Source organism: Dipodomys merriami, unplaced genomic scaffold (genome assembly GCF_024711535.1).
Source record: "Dipodomys merriami isolate MVZ:Mamm:240054 unplaced genomic scaffold, mDipMer1.0.p SCAF_19, whole genome shotgun sequence".
Classification (NCBI taxonomy): Eukaryota; Metazoa; Chordata; class Mammalia; order Rodentia; family Heteromyidae; genus Dipodomys; species Dipodomys merriami.
The window spans coordinates 30,922,501-30,945,582 of record NW_027203270.1 but is presented as its reverse complement, the minus strand read 5'-3'; the positions used below and the strand labels follow the sequence as shown (position 1 = coordinate 30,945,582).

The 23,082-nt window shown below is 48.8% G+C and overlaps 1 protein-coding gene and 1 non-coding gene across 3 annotated transcripts in view; both read right to left on the bottom strand.

The window, feature by feature from the left end:
- Positions 1-3,062: 3,062 nt before the first annotated feature.
- On the bottom strand, positions 3,063-3,134 carry Trnaq-uug (transfer RNA glutamine (anticodon UUG)). The gene has a single exon. It is a non-coding gene; the product is annotated as a tRNA-Gln (tRNA).
- A 3,103-nt stretch (positions 3,135-6,237) lies between these two features.
- The window catches only part of B4galnt2 (beta-1,4-N-acetyl-galactosaminyltransferase 2 (SID blood group)), a 31,059-nt gene continuing 14,214 nt past the window's right edge, over positions 6,238-23,082 (bottom strand). Inside the window, exons 2-11 of one of the 2 annotated variants that reach the window (XM_070028289.1) lie at positions 22,080-22,280; positions 20,442-20,579; positions 18,775-18,881; positions 17,955-17,992; positions 13,881-14,061; positions 10,721-10,807; positions 9,092-9,279; positions 8,378-8,518; positions 7,386-7,605; positions 6,238-6,824 (exon numbers count right to left, since the gene is read on the bottom strand). In XM_070028289.1, coding sequence (XP_069884390.1) covers positions 6,619-6,824; positions 7,386-7,605; positions 8,378-8,518; positions 9,092-9,279; positions 10,721-10,807; positions 13,881-14,061; positions 17,955-17,992; positions 18,775-18,881; positions 20,442-20,579; positions 22,080-22,280 — 1,507 coding nt within the window. In that variant the 3' untranslated portion in view covers positions 6,238-6,618. The remainder of the gene's footprint in view (positions 6,825-7,385; positions 7,606-8,377; positions 8,519-9,091; positions 9,280-10,720; positions 10,808-13,880; positions 14,062-17,954; positions 17,993-18,774; positions 18,882-20,441; positions 20,580-22,079; positions 22,281-23,082) is intronic. The other variant, XM_070028291.1, reaches the window with a different exon arrangement.

Genomic DNA, 23,082 nt, shown 5'->3' with positions numbered 1-23,082 from the left:
TCCTTCTTTCTTCCTCCTTCTTCCCGCTCCCCCTTCCCCCTCTTCCTCCTCCTCCTCCTCCCCCTGCTTCTTTTTCTTCTTCCTCCTCCCCTCCTCCTCCCCACCTCCTCCTCCTCCTCCCCTCCTCCTCCTCCTTCTTCTTATTCTTCCTCCTCCCCCTCCCTCTCCCCCACTATTCCTCTTCCTCCTGCTCCTCCTCTTCTTCTTCCTCCTCCTCCCCTCCCCCTCCTCCTCCTTCTCCTCCTCCTCCTCCTCTTCCTCCTCCTCCTCCTTCTTCTTCTTCTTCCTCCTCCTCCCCCTCCCCCCCCCTCCTCCTCCCCCTCCCCCCCCCCCCTCCTCCTCCTCCTCCTCCTCCTCCTCCTCCTCCTCCTCCTCCTCCTCCTCCTCCTCCTCCTCCTCCTCCTCCTCCTCCTCCTCCTCTTCTTCTTCTTCTTCTTCTTCTTCTTCTTCTTCTTCTTCTTCTTCTTCTTCTTCTTCTTCTTCTTCTTCCTCCCCCTCCTCCCCCTCTTTCTCCTTTTCTTCCTCTTCTCCTTCTTCTGTGCCATTCCTAGGACTTGACCTCAGGGTTTTGGCACTGTCCCAAGCTTTTCTGTTCAAGGCTAGCACTCTACTACTTGAGCCATGGCTCCATTTTCAGGTTTTTGGTAGTTAACTGAAGATAGAAATCTCACAGGCTGGGGCTGGGAAGGTGGCTCAGTGGTAGAGCGTTTGCCTTGCATGCCTGAGGCCCTGGGTTCGATTCCTCAGCACCACATAAGCAAAAAGAAAAAAGCCGGAAGTGGTGCTGTGGCTCAAGTGGTAGAGCGCTAGCCTTGAGCTGAAGAGCTGAGGGACAGCGCCCAGGCCCAGGGTTTAGGCCCCAAGACCAGACCCCCCCCCAAAAAAAGAAATCTCACAGGTTTTCCTGCCCCTTCTACCTTCAAACTTCAGTTCTCAGATCTCAGCCTCCTGAGTAGCTAAGATTACAGGCAGGAGCCATGGGCATCAACCCCCTTTTTATTTTCTAATTGGAGTATTTTCATTAAAAAGAAGAAGAAGAAGAAGAAAAGCACAGTGCCTCTGGGCACTATTGGCTCATGCCTATAATCCTAGCTACTCAGGAGGCTAAGATCTGAGGATCGCAGTTCAAAGCCAGCTGGGACAAGAAAGTGAGTGAGATTCTCATCTCCAATTAACCACCAGAAAACTGGAAGTGGCTCTGTGGCTCAAAGTGAAATAGCACTAACCTTGAGCAAATGCTCAGGGACAGCACCCAAACCCAGAGTTCAAGCCCCATGACAGACAAAAACAACAACAACACAGTGTCATGCTACTATGGTGAAGCCTTCAGAACCTTTGTGTTTTTCTCCTAAAACTTTTTTTTTTCCTGGTTGTGGAGCTTGAACTCAGGGCCTTGGTGCTGTCTCTGAGCTCTATTGCTCAAGGCTAGAAACTTACCACTTTGAGCCACAGCTACTGTTCTGGCTTTTGAGTGGTTAATCAGAAATAAGAGTCTCTCAGGGACTTTTGCCTGGGCTGGCTTCCAGAACGGCAATACTCACATCTCAGCCTCCTGAGTTGCTAGGATTGCAGGCATGAGCTACGGGTGCCCGACTTCTTACTTTGAGATTATGAAGATATTCTCTTACGTTATTGTCCAGCAGCTTTATTGCTTTTCCTTCACTTTGAGGTCTATATGTCACGTGGGTTTTATTGTTGTTTAGCATAAGTTAGGGTGGAATCCAATTGGACACGCTCAATTTGTTATCACTCAACTGTCCAAAAGATTTGCTTTTCCATTCTATTGCACTGGTTTGTTTGACTATCTTTGTACCCATAACCTCACCATTTTATTCTTCCGTGCGCAGCGTGGATTAGAAGCCTTGGCCCCTCCCACCCTCACTCCCCTCCACGCCTGGAGATGTTTTAAGGCTGGGATGATTCACACAGGCAGATCCATTCAAACCTTTGGGGAGGGGGGGTGGCGGGAAGAAGATCCTGTTTCCATGGCAACCTCCCAAGAGGCGGAAACACAGAACCACAGTGCCAATCACCCCGTGGGGAGAAAACAAATGCGTCATTGAGCACCCTCATCATTTACCTCACTGGGAGAGACACTTCCCCAAACCCAGACACGAATCCAACTCTCCCAGCACGTAACTCCGCCTCGATCCTAGAGGTACACCCTTTCCCGCAAATCGTGCGCCCCAGGGCAGCACCCCAAACTCGGACCTCCGCAGTCCCCCAGAGACGAGCCTGACACTACTGGGGAACGCCTGAGAGATTCGTGTCCGAAACTGAGGCGAAACAGCCCCTGAGTGGTGAAAATAGCCCGCAGAGACCACCTTACGGGCCGGGGGACAGTAGCTTGACCAAGGGACTGTTTGTGCAGGGGGGAGGGGAGGTGTTTTGTTGTTTAAATTCAGAGATCGGGACTAGAACTCGGTTTCTGACGCTTTCGCTCCTTGGCTGTCGCTCTACCACCTGAGTCACGCCTCCAGCTACTAAGGGACTTTTCAACTGAAGATACAAACCCGCTCGCTGACCGAGCACGAGTCTACCAACACACTAACACGGGGGTCTCCGACCCGCAAACACACCGTGACCGAACCCCAGCCGGGGTTATTGCTTGTGACCAATTGGAGGCTCGCAGGTGTCGTTTCCCCGCCCTTTGGCTCGGTCTGGTCACTTTATTCGCTGCTGCGCAGAGCAATCACGTAACACATTCCGAATAGGAGTCAATAGAATAAAGAATCCGGCAGCCTTCGGTAAGGAGTGGGCGGGCCTTCCTCAGCGCCCCTCCCGGAGCACCCGCCTCGGAATCCTTCGGGTTATTTCGGCTGCTTCCCCCGCAGGGTAAAGTCGCGCTTGGTCTCGCAGCAACACATTTCTTTTCCGCCCTATTCTAGCGCGTGCGCACTGCCGTCCCGTAGATGTCCCTGAAACGTGAGCTTGTTGAGGGAGGGGGAAGGGACCCTAAGCCGCGGTCGGTCTGGTCAATGGTAACCGGGCATAGCCTGCAATGGCTGTCGCCTCCGGTGCTTCCCCAAAACAGAATTGCAAGGCCAAAAAAACATTCGCCGAGGTCCCACCGAGATTTGAACTCGGATCGCTGGATTCAAAGTCCAGAGTGCTAACCATTACACCATGGGACCTGCTGGCTGCTTTAGGCGACCGGGAGCCTTCTCAAGCCACATGGCGCGCTAAGCTCCACTTGGCGCACCGGGCAGCTTTTCAAAAGCTCGGGAGCATTCCCGGCTCGCCTGGCCGGCCGGATCCCCGGCCGAAGGACCGCCGGGTGCGCGGAAGCCCCGCAGCAGACTCCCGCGGCCCTCGCAGTCGAGATCGTTCTTGGCCCCTTGTGTGTCGTCCCTTCCCGCTTCTCTTCCCGCGCGTCTCCAGGGGTCGATGCCCGGGCCCCAGGAGTCCGGAGGGTGCGGGGTTGGCGAGGCCGGCGGTGCGGAGCCGGGCAGGGGTTCGGGGGAAGCCCGCTGTCGCTCCGGACTCGGGGCCGGAGGCTCGGCCCACGCAGCCGGGGCTTCCTGCGTGTTTATTTATTTACATTGGCACGCCCTCTGTTCCGGGGGCGCCTTGGCTAAGTGGGGAGGGAAGCGGACCCGCACGTGCTGGGACAGAGGTTCAAGCCCCCGGCGTAATCGGGATGTGTAAACGGAGATTTGATGCTGCGCCCCACCTGGAGGAGGTTTGTTAGATTGGTAAAAGTTAGACTTATTCACTTCCTTTGGAACGGATGAAACTTGCCGCAACCCGGAATCCTTCCAAACGGAAGAGTTATACACCTGTGGAACAAACGCTGTGTGACACAAAGTACAAATAGAAGGATTAAAGAGGTAATTGCCTCAAGTCCTGGGTTCAATCCTAGATGTGTGGGGATCCCCTTTGTCCCATATGTCCATCTCCCCCTTGATCCTGTCTTGGTCAAAGTATAGAGAAGCAAGCTGACTGCGTTGTGGTGCTCGCCTGTAAACACAGGAGCTGCAGTTTCAAACTGCCCAACAGCCAACGTGGAGTTTATGGGTGCAACAAGTGCCTCTTTCCCCTTTTATAAGGGGACTCATCTAGTTAATTCTACAAAAGATGCCCCATCCTCTCCTCTTCCTCTTCATTTCCAACATGTTCTCTTTTTCCTAGTAAACAGATATGTTTGTGTGTGCATGCATGTGTGTGTATGCTTGCACACCAGTCCTGGAGCTTGAACTCTGGGCCTGGGCACTGTCTGAGCTCTACTAATCTGAGCCACAGCTCCCTATCCTGTTTTTTGGTGATTAAATAGGGATAAAATTCTCATGGCCTTTCTTGTCCTGCCTGGCTGCCACCCCACCCCCCCATGATCCTCAGATCTCAGCCTCCTGAGTAGCTAGGATTACAGGCACAAAGCACCAACATCCAGTTTCACCCAGCTTGTTTTATTTTTGTTGCTGAGATAGAGCCTTACTATGTAACAGCACAATCTGTCCTGATACTCACCATCCATCTTCCTCCCTTAGCCTACTGAGGGTTGATATTACAGGTGTTCATCATAATACCTGGCTTTCATGACAACTTTCTTAATGAAGATATAGATTAACATTCAGACATATGTTTCTCATGATCAGTGCTAAGCAGTAACTACCTAAAGAATTAAGAAGTAGAATGTGTTGAGTGCCAGTGACTCACACCTGTAATTCTAGCTATACAGGAGGCTGAGAGCTGAGGATTAAATAGTTCAGAGACAGCTCAGGCAGGAAAATCCATGGAGACTCTTATCTCCAAGTAACCACCAGAAAATGGGAAGTAGAGGTGTGGCTCAAAATGGTAGAGCCCCAGCCTTGAGTGGAAAAGCTCAGAAACAGTGCCCAAGCCCCACATTCAAGCCCCATGACCAGAAAAAAAAAAAAGTAAAATGTAACTATATTCAAAGTATCCAGGGATTAATTAGAGCAATTATTTTTAGAAGTTATTTTTCTTGTAAAATATTGTAATTATATATTAAAATTAAAAGACAAGGGATGGGAAGGTGGCTCAGTGGTAGAGTACTTGCCTTGCATGCTTGAGGCCCTGGGTTCGATTCCTCAGCACCACAGAAGCAGAAAAGCCAGAAGTGGTGCTGTGGCTCAAGTGGTAGAGCGCTAGCCTTGAGCTGAAGAGCTGAGGGACAGCACCCAGGCCCAGAGTTCAGGCCCCATGACCTGATCCCCCCCCCCAAAAAAAATGATCATGAACAAATACCACATTGTGAAGTCAACTTTTCAAAATATAAAAGCAAAAATTATTTGAATAAAACGCTGTAATCTACTTTTTAAAACTAAAGTCAGAGGCAATTTTTTCAAAAGACAATAACAGTCTTAGCAAAGTGAAAACACTATGAGGCACAATAAAAATTTTAAAAGTTTGTTTCAGAAAGGAGCAATTCCCATAATGTGGTGGGTGAGATTCTTTATAACACAAGAATTAACCAGAAACCACCCAAGTTAATTTCATTTTATGTTTGTAATGGAAGAAAAAGTATGGCTGTCTTTAAGGTCTTGTTTGTTTTATTTGCTGAGAAATATTTCAGGCTCAATGCATGTATCCATTTTAATTCTGATAATGATCAGACTAAAGAGCAGCTCGAGTGGTTCACTCACTCTGTGCTCAGGGCTCTTTCCTGCCAGTTGCCTTATCTGTGTTCATTTTATTAAGGAGCCAAGTTTTGGCAGGAAGATCACAAAAATCCATGCAGTCTGAAACAGGTACTTCTCAAGGCAAAGACCTGGACTTTCATTGTTGTTTGAGTCCAAGAGATACCACAACAATAACAAAACCATGAATAGGCTGGGCTACACTGGATCATGCCTATAATCTCATCTACTCAGGAGGCTGATCACACAGTTCAAAGTCAGCCTAGGCAGAAAAGTTCATGATACTTATCTCCAATTTACCAGTAAAAAGCCAGAAGTGAAGGAATGGCACACACAGTTGTGCACCAGCCTTGAGGGGAAAAGCTAAGGGAGAGCACACGGTTCCTGAGTTCAAGCCCTATTACAAGCACAAAAGCAAAGCTAGGGGCTGGGAAGGTGGCTCAGTGGTAGAGTACTTGCCTTGCATGCATGAGGCCCTGGGTTCAATTCCTCAGCACCACATAAGCAAAAAAGAAAAAAAGCCGGAAGTGGCGCTGTGGCTCAAGTGGTAGAGTGCTAGCCTTGAGCTGAAGAGCTGAGGGACAGCGCCCAGGCCCAGAGTTCAGGCCCCACGACCGGACCCCCCCCCCCCAAAAAAAAAAGCAAAGCTAATTTCCACCAATACTCTTCACACACACAGCAGCCTTTCTTTTGTCTCAGGACACCAACCCGTTTATTCATTTCCATGTGATTGGATCAGATGAGGCCAGATATCTGTGTGCAAATGTTTCACAAATAAGAAAGAATTTGTTATTGATATGTTCTCTACTGCCCTGATCAGTGATTGGTCCATTTCTAATACTCCTGAACATCTGATTGGTCCTTCCATTGACAGCCATATCCACTTGTCCTGTCCACAGTGGGTGTGGGTCCCTGCTTATGTTGGGAGGAGTCTCCTTTTGGTAGCCCTGCTGGCAAGTTCCACAGTTCCAGATACCCACAGACAGTCAAATAGGCATTTTCCCTGCGTCATGTGCCTTTAGGTACTACACTGGAAGTGGTTTTTGAAGTAATGCAGAGCCAGCTTGTACTGGATCTGAGCTTTGGTATTGGTCCGGTATTTGCTGTAGTTCCTCTCCAGGGCAGCCAGCTCTGGGTCCCCTGATGGATGTCGGGACTGGTGATTCACAATCACCTGTGGGCAGGAGCCCACCAGCAGGCTCCCCAGTCCATCAATGAAGAACTCTGCAAAGGAAAGAAAAGGAAAGAAAAAAGACAGCTGTAGCAGAGAGCCAGGGGCCTCCTCCAGTTCTAGGAAAATAATCACAGGAAGCTCCACTCCATGGAAAGCCACCCCTTTGGATCCAAGAACCTGTGGGTACTGATGGGGTAAGAGGAAAGAAACAATCCCATTTCTTAGACCTGGGGGTACTGAGGGGGTAAGAGGAAACAATCCCATTTCTCAGATAGGTGTGGGCAGAGAGGAAGAGACCAGGCAGAAGGAAGAAGAGGGGCAGAGGAAAGGCAATGGCTAGTTGCAGTGTTCCAGGAAAGTCCTGAAAAAAGAAAAATGAAGCAGGTGGGACAGAGGGATGGGACAGAGTTGTAGGAAAAGGACATATGAGGGGATTCTCAGACAGTAGCAAGCTAAGAGAAGTCTTAGAAGAGAAGAGAAATGATCTGGGAAGCAAGACCAAGAGGGCCTTAATCTGAGGAGATGGGGTAGTGAGCCCCACTGGGGTGGTCTTTTGCAAGGACAAGCTTCCAGGATCGACCCCCAACCCCAGCTTGTTTCCTCATCCCTACCTGAATGAGCCACTCGTTGCAGTCGGGGATCAAAGCCAACTCTTTGGAGTCGCTCTGTGTGGGCCAAGAAGAAGTTGGTAACACCACCAGTCACCACGCAGCTGGGGAAGCCCTTGAGGCGCTGGAAGGACCCCGACCTTCGGTGAATACAGTCCCCATTCTCACCCTGCTCAAGCAACAGCTTGAACTGGTACACGTTTCCCTGCACACTGCCACCCACCTAGCCAGGGAACAAAAATGAAGACACAATTATCCATCCTGCCTCTTCCAGGAAGCTTTCAGGGATTGTTCCTCCAAGAATAGTACCTCTCCTTGGATCTCTTCCTCTGGATCCAATGATCTTGCCCTGACTCACTTTTTGCTTTGTGACTACAACTCTTCTCAAACAGGTGTTGGGTCCTATGGGTCTGTGAATCTCTGCCACTATTGCCTGTGTTGGGAGGAGTCTACCGTGTGTGTGTGTGTGTGTGTGTGTGTGTGTGTGTGTGTGTTTGCACGCGCACGTGTGTGCGCACGCACGCGTGCTCCCCCTACAGGCAGTCCTCCATCCCTGCAGGAGCTCACTGCATGCTCCCTTTCATGAAGAGAGAGTATTGAGTACAGGTAAGAGGTGGCCTATGCACCCAACCATTATTTATAATTTTCAAAAGAAAATGTTCACAGAACCAAAGTATTGCTGTCTTTAATCTCATATTTGGTCCAGAAGTCAGAAATGATACACAAAGACATAATCTAAAATGCAGAATAATTGTGGAGGGGGGGGGGAGGGGGCAGGATGTGTGGTATAGTTTACTCAAAGTAAGCACAGAGGCAAAAGCAGAATTCCTGCATCTTCTGATCTCTGGTCCCTGCTCTGCACCTTGGAGTCTGTTGGCTCCTCCATCAGCCCCTCCCCCTTTTTGCTCCCCCTCCCTCTGTTTTCTCCAATCCTTTCTTTTCTCTCTCTCCTCTGTCACCCTTCCCCATCACTGCAGACTAATAATTGTCCTTACCACATCCAGTTCTGTTTTCTCCAGGACATCCACCAGCACCTCAATCTTGGTCTTGTTGGTGAAGAGGAAGTCATCATCTACCCAGAGAACATATTTGGTTGTAACTTGAGAGATGGCCAGGTTCCTCCCTGCAAACCAACCCTGTAAAAGAGCATACGACTGATCAGAAGTTCCTGGAGCTAGATGCAAAGTAGAACCACCTAGGTGGTTCCTGAACTTCCATCTGCTCCTCAGATAGACTAAGTCACTCCCAAATAAGTGAGAATCTATGCGGAGAAGCATAGCGAGGCCATTGTACAACCAAGGTTGAAACCAACGGAATCAAAGAGAGCCCATGGCTCCAAGAAACATGGATCAAAGTTTGAGACGAAATCTAAAAAGTCTTCCTTTTGGCTTAGTGTCCTCTGTGTCCCGCAGGAATCCTGGGATATCACACACCTCCAGTCATTTACAAAGACTCTTCTTATCAACTTCCATGCCAAATATGAGGCAAGAGGATATGACCACTCCCTTTGTGAAGAAAAGTGAAGGTGACTCTTGTCTCTTTGAATCTGGAAGTCGTAAAGGGCCTCAGAAAACAGGCCCCGCCCCCTCCCACTGGTGGACTCTGCTTCCTCAAGAAGACCACGGAAGCAGCCACATCCAAGGGAAAGTCTGACTCTGGGGCCCTCCTGTCCCAGGAGTCAGGTGTTCCTCAAGCTGAGAGGAGCATACCTTCCCAAAGGGCATGATGTAATACTCCACATACTCGTCTTTAATTTCCATGGGCTTTTCACTGTCATCAGCTACGATTACTGTCAAGTCCGGGTAATACTCTCGAATACTCTTGAGCAGGTCCAGAAGCTTGTGGGGACGGAAGAAAGTCTTGGTGGCGATAGTCACCAAGTTTCTGAGTTTCTTCTCTAGATAAAATAAAGGGGGAGAAGGGTGGCAGATGCCAGAGCTATGTCACAGAAACCTCTCTGTCTTGGTTTGTTTTATTCTGGTTGGTTTTGGTTGGCTGATTGGTTATAGGTTTAGTTTTTCATTTTACTTTTTTTTGGGGGGGGAGGTCCCGTCCATGGGGCCTGAACTCTGGGCCTGCGCGCTGTCCCTCAGCTCTTCAGCTCACGGCTAGCGCTCTACCACTTGAGCCACAGCGCCACTTCCGGCTTTTCTCTTTTTGCTTATGTGGTGCTGAGGAATTGAACCCAGGGCCTCAGGCATGCAAGGCAAGCACTCTACCACTGAGCCACCTTCCCAGCCCTCATTTTACTTTTTTATATTTTTCGCAGTATTGAAAATTGAACACAGGATTTTTGTTGTTGTTGTTGTTGGTCATGGGGCTTGAACTCTGGGCCTGGGTGCTGTCCTCAGCTCTTCAGCTCAAGGCGAGCGCTCTACCACTTGAGCTACAGCGCCACTTCCGGTTTTCTGGTGGTTTATTGGAGATAGGAGTCTCATGGTCTTTCCTGCCTGGGCTGGCTTTGAACTGTGATCTCAGATCTCAGCCTCCTGAGTAGTTAGGATTACAGGCGTGAGCCACTAGCGCCCAGCAGGATCTTATGCTTATAAGGTAAGCACTGTACTATTTGAGCCATACCTCCAGCCTTGTTTGGTTTTTGGAGTGCTGGGGATAAGCTCCATCCCAGCTGCCAAGAGGTTTATTTAATTTTTTAATTTGTGCCCATACTGGGGCTCAAACTCAGTACCTTGGCTTTTTCCACTCAAGGTTGGCACTCTACCTCTTGAGCCACAGCTCCACTTCCAGCTTTTTATGGATTAGAGATAAGAGTTTCACAGACTTTTCTGTGTGGACTGGCTTTGTGTGTGTATGTGTGTGTGTGTGTGTGTGTGTGTGTACATTTTTTATTGTAAAAATGCTGTACAGAGGGGTTACAGTAACATGAGCAAAGTAATGAGTACATTTCCTATTGACTGTGGACTGGCTTTGAGCCACGATCCTCAGATCTCAGCCTCCCGACTAGCTAGGATTACAATGCCAGTGTCCTCATATCATCTCCACCACACCCTCTTCAATGATGTTTTCAGCCTCATCCCAACCTGACTCCAGCAATGGATTGAACCCTCTGAAATCATGAGCCAAAAGAAATCTTTCTTCCTTAAGATTGTCCCTCTCAAGTATTGGTCGCAGAAATGAAAGAGTAATTAATGCACACACAGTAAGTTAAATCTAATTATCAACATTGGGGGAATAGAGCTTCTAAATCTTTTGGTCAGGAATCGGATCCGTCCCTTGTTTTGATCAATATTCCTTCATCTCAGGGGTGAGCCCTCTTTGAAGTTCACCAGTAGCTCTACAGGATGCTGTTGTGGAGCCCCCAGGACAGCAAGCAGCCTTACCTGGTCCAGGGTCGTATAACTTGGGGATGACAGGATAGCGGATGGTCACAGGAAACTTGGCTACTGAGGACTGGCACTCCAAGCTCACTGGAGGGAGGAGAGAGGTTAGAGTTCAGATAGCATTATATCTGAAATAGAGTCCACGCTGGCCCCAGGTAGTTGATGAGAAAGCCCTCTACCCCCTCCCAGCCTAAGGCTCCTGATATGTGTTCTCAGGACAACCTGCTGTTTATCTCTTAACCCCTCATTTCCTCTCCTGTGAGATTATGTGGGAAGGGATCATAATGAGAAAACCACCATATCTTGTCGCACAGGGTCATTTTCTTTTTATCTTTTTGTTGTTGTTGGTGGTGGTGGTCATGGGGCCTGAACTCTGGGCCTGAGCACTGTCCCTCAGCTCTTCAGCACAAGTCTAGTGCTCTACCACTTGAGCCATAGCGCTACTTCCAGCTTTTTCTGCTTATGTGGTGCTGAGGAAACAAACCCAGGGCCTCATACATGCTAGGCACACACAGCCCAGCCCCTCACAGGGTCATTTTCTAAAGGGAGTTTTTCTAAATCTGAAACTGGGGGGCTGGGGAGGTGGCTCAGTGGCAGAGTGCTTGCCTCACATGCATGAGGCCCTCGGTTCCATTCCTCAGTACCACATAAACAGAAAAAGCCAGAAGGGGTGCTGTGGCTCAAGTGGTAGAGTGCTAGCCTTGAGCACAAGAAGATCAAGGACAGTGCCCAGGCCCTGAGTTCAAGCCCAGGACTGGCAAAAAAAAAAAAAAAAGTCCACAGAAGCCAGGCACTGGTGGCTCATGTCTGTAATCCTAGCTACTCGGGAGTCTGAGATCTGATGATCACGGTTCAAAGCCAGCCTGGGCAGGAAAAGCCATGAAACTCTTATCTCCAACAGATCACCAGAAAACCCAAAGTGGTACTGGGGCTCAAGTGGTAGAGTGCTAGCCTTGAGCTGAAGAGCTGAGGGACAGTGCTCAGGTCCAGAGTTCAAGCCCCATGACCAACAACAACAACCAAAAAGAAGTTCACAGACTTTCCTACCCAAGCTGGTTTTGACCTTTAATCCTCAGATCTCAACCTCCTGAGTAGCTAGGATTATAGCCATGAATCACTGGTGTCCAGCAAGAAAGGGGTATTTTTTTTTTTTTTAGCTGACTTGAAAGAAGTTAGCAGAACTGGGCTGGGAAGGTGGCTCAGTGGTAGTGTTTGCCTCGCATGCATGAGGCCCTGGGTTTGATTCCTTAGCACCACATAAACAGAACAAGTTGGAAGTGGCATTGTGGCTCAAATGGTAGAGTGCTAGCCTCAAGCTGAAGAGCTGAGGGACAGCTCCCAGACCCAGAGTTCAAGACCCATGACCAACAAAAAGAAAGAGAGAGGGGCTGGGAAGGTGGCTCAGTGGTAGAGCTCTTGCCTTGCATGCTCAAGGCCCTGGGTTCGATTCCTCAGCACCACGTAAGCAAAAAGAAAAAAGCCAGAAGTGGCGCTGTGGCTCAAGTGGTAGAGCGCTAGCCTTGAGCTGAAGAGCTGAGGGACAGCACTCAGGCCCAGAGTTCAGGCCCCACGACTGGACCCAAAAAAAAGAGAGAGAGAGAGAGAAAGGAAGGAAGGAAGGAAGGAGAAAGAAAGAAAGAAAGAGGAAGAAAGGAAGGAAGGAAGGAAGGAAGAAAGAAAAGCAAGCAAGCAAGCAAGCAAAAGTTGTTATGCCAGGAATGACTAGAGTGAGGAGAAAAAGGAGGAGACAAATCATGCCCTTGGAATTTGGATTCCTTCCTACATCTTCTCTTTCCACTAGTGCCCAAGACAAGATATATAGATGCACAGACTCGCTCCCTCTCAGCTGGAGACTTCAGCTTTGAGATTTGGAGTCAATGACTAACAGAATTAGATGGTGCTATGGTTTGGAGTATTCGCCAAAGGTCTGTGTAGTAAAGATTTGTTTGCCAGCATGATGCTATTATTAGGAGGTAGAGCCTGGTGGGAGACCTTTCAGCTATTGTGGACGTGTCTACAATAAAGACGACCATGAGACCTAGCCCCTTCCTCTCCTGTCCTCTTTTGCTTCCTGGCCATGTGATTTTGCTGTATCTCCTGCAAAAAGCAAAGAGGCCAACCCACTATGGAATGAAATCTCCAAGGCTGTAGGCCAAAGTAAACCTGGTCTTTGGTATTTGATATAGTAAGTCAAACAAGTGCTCTACCACCAAGCTGTATCTCCCCAGCCCTTGACCAACAGAGTTGGTTTCCGCTGAGTGTCCACAAGGTACAAAGTGAGCAGTGTGAATCATCTGCTTCCTCCTTGAGTGACTTTGTGAGGCTCTTTGCAATATTGGGATGGTATTAGGGATTGTAATTGGGAAGATAAGTGTCTGGGCTTCAAAACAGATGCAAGGGAAGAATCTTCTTCTTTTTTTTTTTTTTTTTGCTAGCGCTCTATCACTTGAGCCACAGCGCCACTTCCAGCTTTTTCTGCTTATGTGGTGCTGAGGAATGGAACCCAGGGCCTTATGCATGCAAGGCAAGCACTCTACCACTGAGCCACCTTCCCAGCTCCCTTTTTTTTTTTTTTAAGTCGGTCATGGGGCTTGAACTCTGAGCCTGGGCGCTGTCCATCAGCTCTTCAACTCAAGGCTAGCACTCCAGCACTTGAGCCACAGCGCCACTTCTGGTTTTCTAGTGGTTTATTAGAGATAAAAGTTTCACAGACTTTTCTGCCTGGGCTGGCTTTGAACCTCGATCCTCAGACCTTAGCATCCTAAGTAACTAGGATTACAGGCATGAGCCATCAGCACCTGGCTAAATAAAGTAGAGGGAGCCTACCACTAGTTGCTCATGCCTGTAATCTTAAGTACTCAGAAGGCTGAAATCTAAGGATTGTGGTTTGAAGCCAGCCTGGGCAGAAAAGTCCATGAGACTCTTTGTTGTTGTTTTTTGCGGGGGGAGGGTAGGGCCAGTAGTGGGGCTTGAACTTTGGGCCTGTGGACAGTTGCTGCACTCTTCAGCTCAAGGCTAGTGCTCTACCACTTGAGCTACAGCACTGCTTCCTAGTTGCAAGGGAAGAATCTTGAAAGCAGCTTAGGCTTCCCAGAAGATTTCGACTGGGCCCAGAGGTATTTTCTAACTCCCTAAGCACTGCACAATCAAAAGCTCTTACCCATGTCTACCCTGTTGTGCTGGTAGTCTGTGCTGGTGTATGTCACGTGTTGGAGGACAAAATTCAAAATCTTCCGATCCCTGGTCAAGATGGTCATCTGTTTCTGGCCTCTGCCCTGCACCACATCGTCTGGGATGTCAGCAAGGGTGTTTAGTTTCCCCAGAGAAGCTTTCAAGGTGACCTAGGGTGGCAATAAGTATACTCACATTATTGTCAGCCACCAGTGGCTCATGCCTGTAATCCTAGCTACTTAGGAGGCTGAGATCTGAGAATCAAGGCTCAAAAGCCAGCTTGGACAGACAGATCTTAAAGACGCTTATCTCCAATTAATCACCCAGAAGCCAGAATTGGAGCTGTTGCTCAAGCAGCAGAGCACCAGCCTTGAGTGAAAAAGCCAAGGAAGAGTACAAGTCCCTAAGATCAAGCCCCAGTACCAGTCCCCCAAAAAGCTGTACCATGAATCAGCATCATCAATCTTTAGAACATCCTTATTATTCCCAAGTGACACTTTATGTTTTTATTTATTCACTTATTTTTGCCAGACCTGGGGCTTGAACTCTGGGCCTGGGCGCTGTTCCTGGGCTTTTTTTTTTTTTTTTTGCCAGTCCTGTAGCTTGAACTCAGATTCCGGGCACTGTCCCTGAGCTTCTTTTGCTCAAGGCTAGCACTCTACCACTCTACCACTTGAACCCCAGCACCACTTCGAGCTTTTTCTGCTTGTGTAGTACTGAGGAATTGAACTCAGGGCTTCATGCATGCTGGGCAAGTACTCTACCATGAAGGCACATTCTCAGCCCCTCCTGAGCTTCTTTTGCTCAAGGCCAGTGCTCTATCACTTGAGCTACAGTGCCACTTTCAGCTTTTTTTTTTTGAGTAGTTCATTGGAGATAAGAGTCTCATAGAGGCCGGGCACTGGTGGCTCACACCTGTAATACTAACTACTTAAGAGGCTGAGATCTGAGAGGATCGTTGTTCAAAGCCAGCCCGGGCAGTAAAGTCTATAAGACTCTTATTTCCAATTAACCACCAAAAAAACAGAAGTGGCACTGTGGCTCAAGTGGTAGAGTGCTCAGCTTGAGCTGAAGAGCTCAGGGACAGCACCCAGGCCCAGAGTTCAAGCCCCACGACTACCACCACCACCAACAAAAGAGTCACAGTTTCCTGCCCCAGCTGGCCTCCAACCACAATCCTCAGATCTCAGCCCCCTGAGTAGCTAGGATTGCAGGCATGAGCCATTGATTCCTGATACTTTATACACATTTAACAATCACTCAACCAGGAAATTGCTGAATTGTAGGGATTGGGAACCTATCTGCTCTCAGGAAATGCAAGTCCCCAGCCTGGCCAGCAGGGGGCAAAGAATACTAGCATCAGAGGCACCCCAGAGATATAAGAACTGGCTCTGCAGGGGTTTGCACCTCTAGCCTCTTCACCTCAAGATTTGGGGACCTATAAGTCTAAAGACTCCATCCCTGCAAAACGTTTGGCTTGTAGACACCATCTTGTTAGGTTTCTTCTTAATCCAGAAGTTGGTTGGGGATCCGTTCTCATTATGTTTCTTTCCCAGGCTAGACTTGAACTCCTGGGTCAATGCTGGCTCCTGCCTCAGTTTCCCAAGCTGCCACCTGTGCTTTTACTTCTGCATGTCAACCCTTCCTCCACCTCACTCCAACTTCCAAAGGAGTTTTCCAGTCTACCATCTTCCCCCTCCTCCCCCCTTGTAGCATATATCTTTGCTAGAGAAGTCCATCTATTCTCTCTCCACTTTATAGGTCATCCATTGCAGGTTTCCAGTTTATCGCTTTCTTTTTACTTTTCTTTTTTTCAGCCATGGGGCTTGATCTCAGGGACTGGGCGCTGTCCCTGAGCTCTTCAGCTGAAGGTTAGCACTCTACCACTTTGACCCATAGCTCCATTACTAGTTTTCTTTTCCTTTTCTTTTCTTTTTCTTTTTTTTTTTGGTTGGTCGTGGGGCCTGAACTCTGGGCCTGGGCGCTGTCCCTCAGCTCTTCAGCTCAAGGCTAGCACTCTACCACTGAGCCACCTTCCCAGCCCCTACTTCTGGTTTTCTAGTGGTTAATTGGAGATAAGACTCTCATGGACTTTCCTGCCCTGACAGGCTTTGAAAAGAAATCCTCAGATCTCAGATCTCAGTCTCTAAGTATCTAGGATTACAGACGGGAGCAGCCTCACTCAGCCCAGTTTATCTCTTTCTGATTTTTGTTTTTGTTTTTTTTTTGCTGGTCCTGGGGCTTGAACTCAGGGTCTGGCCTCTGTCCCTGAGCCTCTCTGTGCTCAAGGCTAGAGCTCTACCACTTGAGCCACAACACAACACTATTTATGTGTTTATGTGGTGCTGAGGAATCGAACCCAGGGCCTCAGGCATGCAAGGCAAGCGCTCTACCACTGAGCCACCTTCCCAGCCCCAGTTTATCTCTTCTAAGATCCAGCTGCTTGATTAGTCACCTTGCTAGAAAGGCTCATGAGTAACTCAAACTTGATATCTTCAATACTAAGCTATGGATTGTTCTGACATTCCTTCCCTGCATTGCTGGAATGACAAGTGTGTACTACCATGCCCAGCCTCTGGATGAAATAGAGTCTCGCAAACATTTGGGGGGGAGGGGTATTAGAGGGGGTCGGGGGCTGGACTGAAACTCCCAAAGAGTGGACCACTGTTTCACATGGTCTTTGAAATCCTCCCTCCAGCCACCCCGGTGACTGAAAAACTCAGGCCCTGCCTCCTGCCCAGATCCACCTTGGACTCACATAATATTTCATCTAGACAAGGATATGGGTTCAGTCAAAAACTGTCCACAAGCTGGGCGTTGGTGGCTCAAGCCTGTAATCTTCGCTACTCAGAAGGCTGAGATATAAGGATCGCAGTTCAAAGCCAGCCTGGTTAGGAAACTCTATGGGACTCTTATCTCCAATAAACCACTCAGAAAATCAGAAGTGGCACTGTGGCTCAAGTAGTAGAACACTTGCTTTGAGCTGAAGAGCTGAGGGACAGCACCCAGGCCCAGAGTTCAAGCCCCATGACCAACCAACCAACCAACCAACAAACAAAAAAACTATGCATAACTAGTGGCTCATCCCTATAATCCTAGCTGCTCTGGAGGCTGAGATCTGAGGATCCAGTTTGAAGCCAGCATGCACAGGAAAGTTCCTGAGACTCTTATCTCCAATTAGCCACCAGAAAACCAGAACTGAAGCTGTGGTTCAAAATGGTAGAGGGCTAGCCTTGAGCAAAAGGGCTCAGGGACAGTACTTAGGCCTTGAGTTCAAGCCCATAACCAACAAAACAAAAACAAAGCAAAAACAAAAAACTGTGAGCAGGCCAGGCGCTGGTGGCTCACACCTGTAATCCTAGCTACTCAGGAGGCTGAGATCTGAGGATCACGGTTCAAAGCCAGCCCAGGCAGGAAAGACTGTGAGACTCCTATCTCCAATAAACCACCAGAAAACCGGAAGTGGCGCTGTAGCTCAAGTGGTAGAGCGCTAGCCTTGAGCTGAAGAGCTGAGGGACAGCACCCAGGCCCAGAGTTCAAGCCCCACAACGGACAAAAAAAAAAAAAAAAAAACAACTGTGAGCAGGCTGAGAACTGATGACCATAGTCCCAAGCCAGCCTGGTCAGGAGACTCTTATCTCCAATAAATTAGAGAAGAAGTTAGAAGTGGAGTTGTGGCTCAAGTGGTAGAGTGCTAGTAGCCTTGAGCAAAAGAAGCTCAGGGGGGCTGGGAAGGTGGCTCAGTGGTAGAGCGCTTGCCTTGCATGCTCAAGGCCCTGGGTTCGATTCCTCAGCACCACATAAGCAAAAAGAAAAAAGCCGGAAGTGGCGCTGTGGCTCAAGTGGTAGAGCGCTAGCCTTGAGCTGAAGAGCTGAGGGACAGCGCCCAGGCCCAGAGTTCAGGCCCCACGACCGGACCCAAAAAAAAAAAAAAAAAAAAAGAAGAAGCTCAGGGACAGTGCCCAGGCCCCTAATTCAAGCCTCAGGAGTTGGGGGGGAAAAAAACCTGGAGCAGCCAGTCAGGGGAATGAGGACAGGATTTAGGAAGTGGAGATGCTCTTACCTCATACACTCGGGCATCAGGCCCTTCATACAGGAGACCTGGGGGACACAAGGAAAAGAACAAACAGTGCTATTTGAGAGGACTCCAAGGCACCTTAAGGCTCTCCCTTACTGCTCTCCTGCACTTCCTTGAGTCCCTTGGAGCCAGGAGCACACACCTGTAATCCTAGCTACTCAGGAGGCTGAGCTCTGAGGATTACAGTTTGAAGCCAGCTCGGGCAGGAAGTCCATATGACTCATCTCCAATTAACCACCAAAAACAAGCTAGAAGTAGAGCTGTGGCTCAAATGGTAGTGCACCAACCTTGAACAGAAAAAAAATGAAGGGACAGCATGCAGGCCCTGCATTTAAGCCCTAGTAGCAGTGCATGCGTGAACACACACACACACACACACAAAATCTTTTCAAATGTCACTCATGTCCAGAGTGGTGGCCTACATTTGCTTGCTCCCAGGGCCATCAGTAGATCTGCGGCTGCGGCCATTCTCTGCAGGTATGCAGTGATGTCTGCTCCCCTCTTCTTTGGTCGGTCATGAGGCTTGAATTCAGGGCCTGGGCACTGTCCCTGAGCTCTTCAGCTCAAGGCTGGCACTCACCACTTGAGCCACTGTTTACTTCCCCTTTTTGAGTAGTAAATTGGAGATAAGAGCCTCGCAGACTTTCCTGCATGGGCTGGCTTTGAACTGTGATCCTCGGATCTCAGCCTCCTGAGTAGCGAGGATTACAGGCGTGAGCCACTGGCACTCAGCTTTCTCCCCCTCCTTTTGCCTTAAAGGAATCAGAACATTTCCCACCACCTGTCAGGATGCAGCTGAACCTACCTGGGATGGGAATTGTGTGCAAGGGCATCACTTCTACTCCATGCACTGGGTATCCAAAAGGGAGGTTGGGCTTAGCCAGCAGAGGCGGTGGGCGAGGCAGACCTTCTCTGCAGGAGAATGCAAAGGTGAGCATCTGCCCCAGTGCACAGACCCTGGCCCTGACAACACTGAGAAATCAAAAGTACACTGTTGATGTCTGTCCTTCCACAACTCTATGACTTTACCACTTCTCCAAACCCTAGTTCACAAAGGTATGAGGCAGCATACAACAAAACACAGAAAAAAATTACAAATCACAATAAATAAGAAAAAATAATAAGCTGAGCGCCAGTGGCTCACACCTGTAATCTTAGTTACTCAGAAGGCTGAGATCTGAGGATCACAGTTCAAAGCCTTGCCTTGAGAATCTTATCTCCAATTAAACACCAAAAAACAAGAAGTGAAGCTATGGCTCAAGTGGTAGAGAGCTAGCCTGAACACAAAAGCTCAAGGACAGCACTCAAGCCCTGAGTTTAAGCCCAGGACCAACACACACACAGAAAAAGATCCAGCTGCCAGTAGCACACACCTGTCATCCTAGCTACTCAGGAGGTTGAGATGAGGAACACCATTCAAAGTCAGCCTGGGCAAGAAAGTGGTGAGACTCTTATCTCCAATGAACTACTCAGGGAAAGCAGGAAGTGGTGCTGTGGCTCAAGTGGCAGAGCCTTGAACACAAAGAGGCTCAGGGACCGTGCCCATGCCCTGAGTTCAAGCCCCAGTACCGGCAGAAATAAAACCAGAATGATTTCAATTCAACACATCAGTTTGTGACTATATCTTGTCACCATTCCCATTGTCCTCCTCCATTTCTCCTAACCTCACTTATCCCCTCAAGTTACAGGGAGTCATTTTTAATTTTACTGGCTTGTCAGTTGACAGTTCAATATTTCTTTTTGGCCAGTCCTGGGGCTTGAATTCAGGGCCTGGGCACTGTCCCTGAGCTCTTCACTTCAAGGCGAGCACTCTACCACTTGAGCCTCAGCGCCACTTCTGGCTTTTGTGGTGCTGAGGAATCAAACCCAGGACCTCATGCATGCAAAGCAAGCACTCTACCACTGAGCCACCTTCCCAGCCCCACCCATCAGTTGTTTTTTTTTTTTTTTTAGTCAGGTCGTGGGGCCTGAACTCTGGGCCTGGGCAGCTCTTCAGCTCTTCAGCTCAAGGCTAGCGCTCTACCACTTGAGCCACAGTGCCACTTCCAGCTTTTTTTCTTTTTGCTTATGTGGTGCTGAGGAATCGAACCCAGGGCCTCAGGCATGCAAGGCAAGCACTCTACCACTGAGCCACCTTCCCAGCCCCATCCATCAATTTTTTAATGGTGGTGGTGTCCTACAATTTGAGCGGGGGCGGATTATTTTCCTATAATTAGTATGAAGATAGAACTAGACTTACAATTCTCCAAAATCAGCCATGGAAGGAGGTGGAGATGGGAGACGGACAATCTCCATTTAGGCACTCACTCCCTGTGGCCGTGAGTACAATTTCAATTGCCTTCCCTTATATAAGCAGTGACTTCCCGGGTCCTCTCAAGAGGGGAAAGTCTCGCCCTTTTTCCTCAGGACCCCTCGCTTCCTCAGGACATAGAGGATGTGCATTTGCATTTGCTCTCCTGAGGGCCTCATTACCTCCTCTGAAAGTGCTCAAACTCAGCCTGTCTCCTGGCATCCACCTCTGGGAGTTCCTTCTCATTGTAGGCGCTCTTAAAGTGATATCCTTGTTGTTTTCCATGGGTTATACATTGGCACTGATTTTGAGGGAAGAGCCTAAAACAAACAAGAGAATTGTAACCAAGGGCCGAGTAGGTGGGCAATTGGGTGAAGTCTCCCCAAGTGTGGCATTCACCTTGAAAAATCTCTTCTTCACATCCCCAGCTATCTTAATCGGTTGAGACCCTGCAGTGACCCCTTCTATAGACATTGAAAGGGAGGGAAGAAGGGAAAAAAGAAAGAAGGGAAGGAATGAAGGAGAGAGAGGAATACTGCCCCTCCCTTTAATTTTTGAGTACTGGGGCTTGAACTCAGGACCTGGGCATTGTCCCTGAGCTGCTTTTGCTCAAAGCTAGCACTCTACCATTAGAGCCACAGTGCCACTTCTGGCTTTTATGTGGTACTGAGGAATGGAATCCCAGGGTTTCATGCATGCTAGGCAAGCACTCTACCATTAAGCCACATTCTTCCCAGCCCAAGGCCCTCTCTTAAATCATCCTCTGTACCCAGCATACACACACACACACACACACACACACACACACACACACACACACACACACACACACACACACACACACACACACACACACACACACATATAAAAGATACTGAATAGAGGGGTTACAGTTACATGAATAAGGTAATAAGTACATTTCCTTTTTTTTTTTTTGGTGCGTCATGGGGCTTGAACTCTGGGCCTGGGCACTGTCCCTCAGGTCTTGAGCTCAAGGCTAGCACTCTACCACTTGAGCTACAGCACCATTCCTGGTTTTCTCATGGTTTATTGGAGATAAGAGTTTCATGGACTTTCTTGCCCAGGCTGGCTTTGAACCATGATCCTCAGACCCCAGCCTCCTGAGTAGCTAGGATCATAGGCGTGAGCCACCGGCGCCCGGCTTAAGTACATTTCCTATTGAGCATTGTTACCCTCCCCCACCCCTTTGTACCCAGCTTCTTTAAACTTGAATCCATGAGCTTGTGGCTCAGTAATCCTAACTACTCAAGAGGCTGAGACATGAATCACAGTTCCAAACCAGCCAACCTCCCTCCCCCTCCACCCCCCCAAAAAAAGTCTATAAGACTCATCTCTATCAGCAAATCGCTGATAGTGGAGGTATGGCTCAAATGAGTACAACCTTCAGCCTCCAGTGAAAAAACAAACGACAGTACCCAAGCCCTGAGTTCAAACCCCAGTACATAAGCATGCATGTGTGTGTGCGCACGCACACGCACGCACACACACACACACGCACGCACACACACACACACGCACGCACACACACACACACACACACACACACACAGGACCATGTTTTCCCTCTGCTCTTGGCCACAGCCCTCCAGAGCTTTAAGAGATTTTGCAGAGTACTACAAAGAACAGAGACTGTGTACACCAACCAGTCCTCATCTGGAATATACAACAGGAAACTGGCCCAGGTTAGGAAGGGGCAAACTGCAGAAAGGGCATGGAAGAGCCTAATCTACCCCAGGGGGAGTAAGGAAGAGAAGGCAAGGAGGACTGCAGTGAGGGACAGAGAAAGATCACTCCCTCACCAGATCCCCTCGTAGCTGAAGAGCCTCCTGAGATGCTCCTCAGGTAGAAATTTCTGCATTGGGCCACTGGAAGCAGGCTGAGGCAGCTCTGACTTGAAGCTGTGGAACTCTGCTGGGAGGAACACACTGCTGAATATAAATAAAACAAGTCCAAGTCCTAAACTTAACACTGATATCTTGAGGAGCAATCGGCATCTGAACCTGGTGGGACACAAACAAGCAAAGTACATTAAGTTCTCCTTGCCAGGCTCCAATGGCTCATGCCTGTAATCCCAGCCTCTCAGGAGGATGAGATCTAATGATCACAGTTCCAAGTGTTGTATGGTAGATCCAGTCCCGAGAACAGAGAAGCCACCAAAAAGAAGGGCTGAATTTGGAGTCTTTATTGGAGCAAAGCTCTATTGCCTTGAATGCAATTAACATGCAGCTTATAAACCCCCAACCACACAAGGTGCACGCAATTAATCTTAACAAAGTAGAAAGCAAATCAGATGTGAACACAAGGTAAATAAAAAACCAGTGAGCATTCATATCTAATGGAGATGTTAAATATAAGCCAAAATAAATCAAATGTGGACACAATCAAGGGAAATCAAGAAGTAATCATCTGGGGCTGGGAAGGTGGCTCAGTGGTAGAGCGTGCACGCATGAGGCCCTGGGTTCGATTCCTCAGCACCACATAAGCAAAAGAAAAAGAAAAAAGCCAGAAGTGGTGCTGTGGCTCAAGTGATAGAGCACTAGCCTTGAGTTGAAGAGCCGAGGGACAGTGCCCAGGCCCAGGGTTCAGGCCCCACGACCGGACCCCCCCCCCCCCAAAAAAAAGTAATCATCTAAGGACAATAAGACTTTTCTGGGACTTACCAAATCCTTCACAAGTCAGCCTGAACAGACAAATCCAAGAGACTCTTACCTCCAATTACCCACAAAAGCCAGATGTGCAGATGTGGCTCAAGTGGTAGAGCACCAACCTTGAGCAAAAAACCAAGCAAGAGCTCAATGCCCT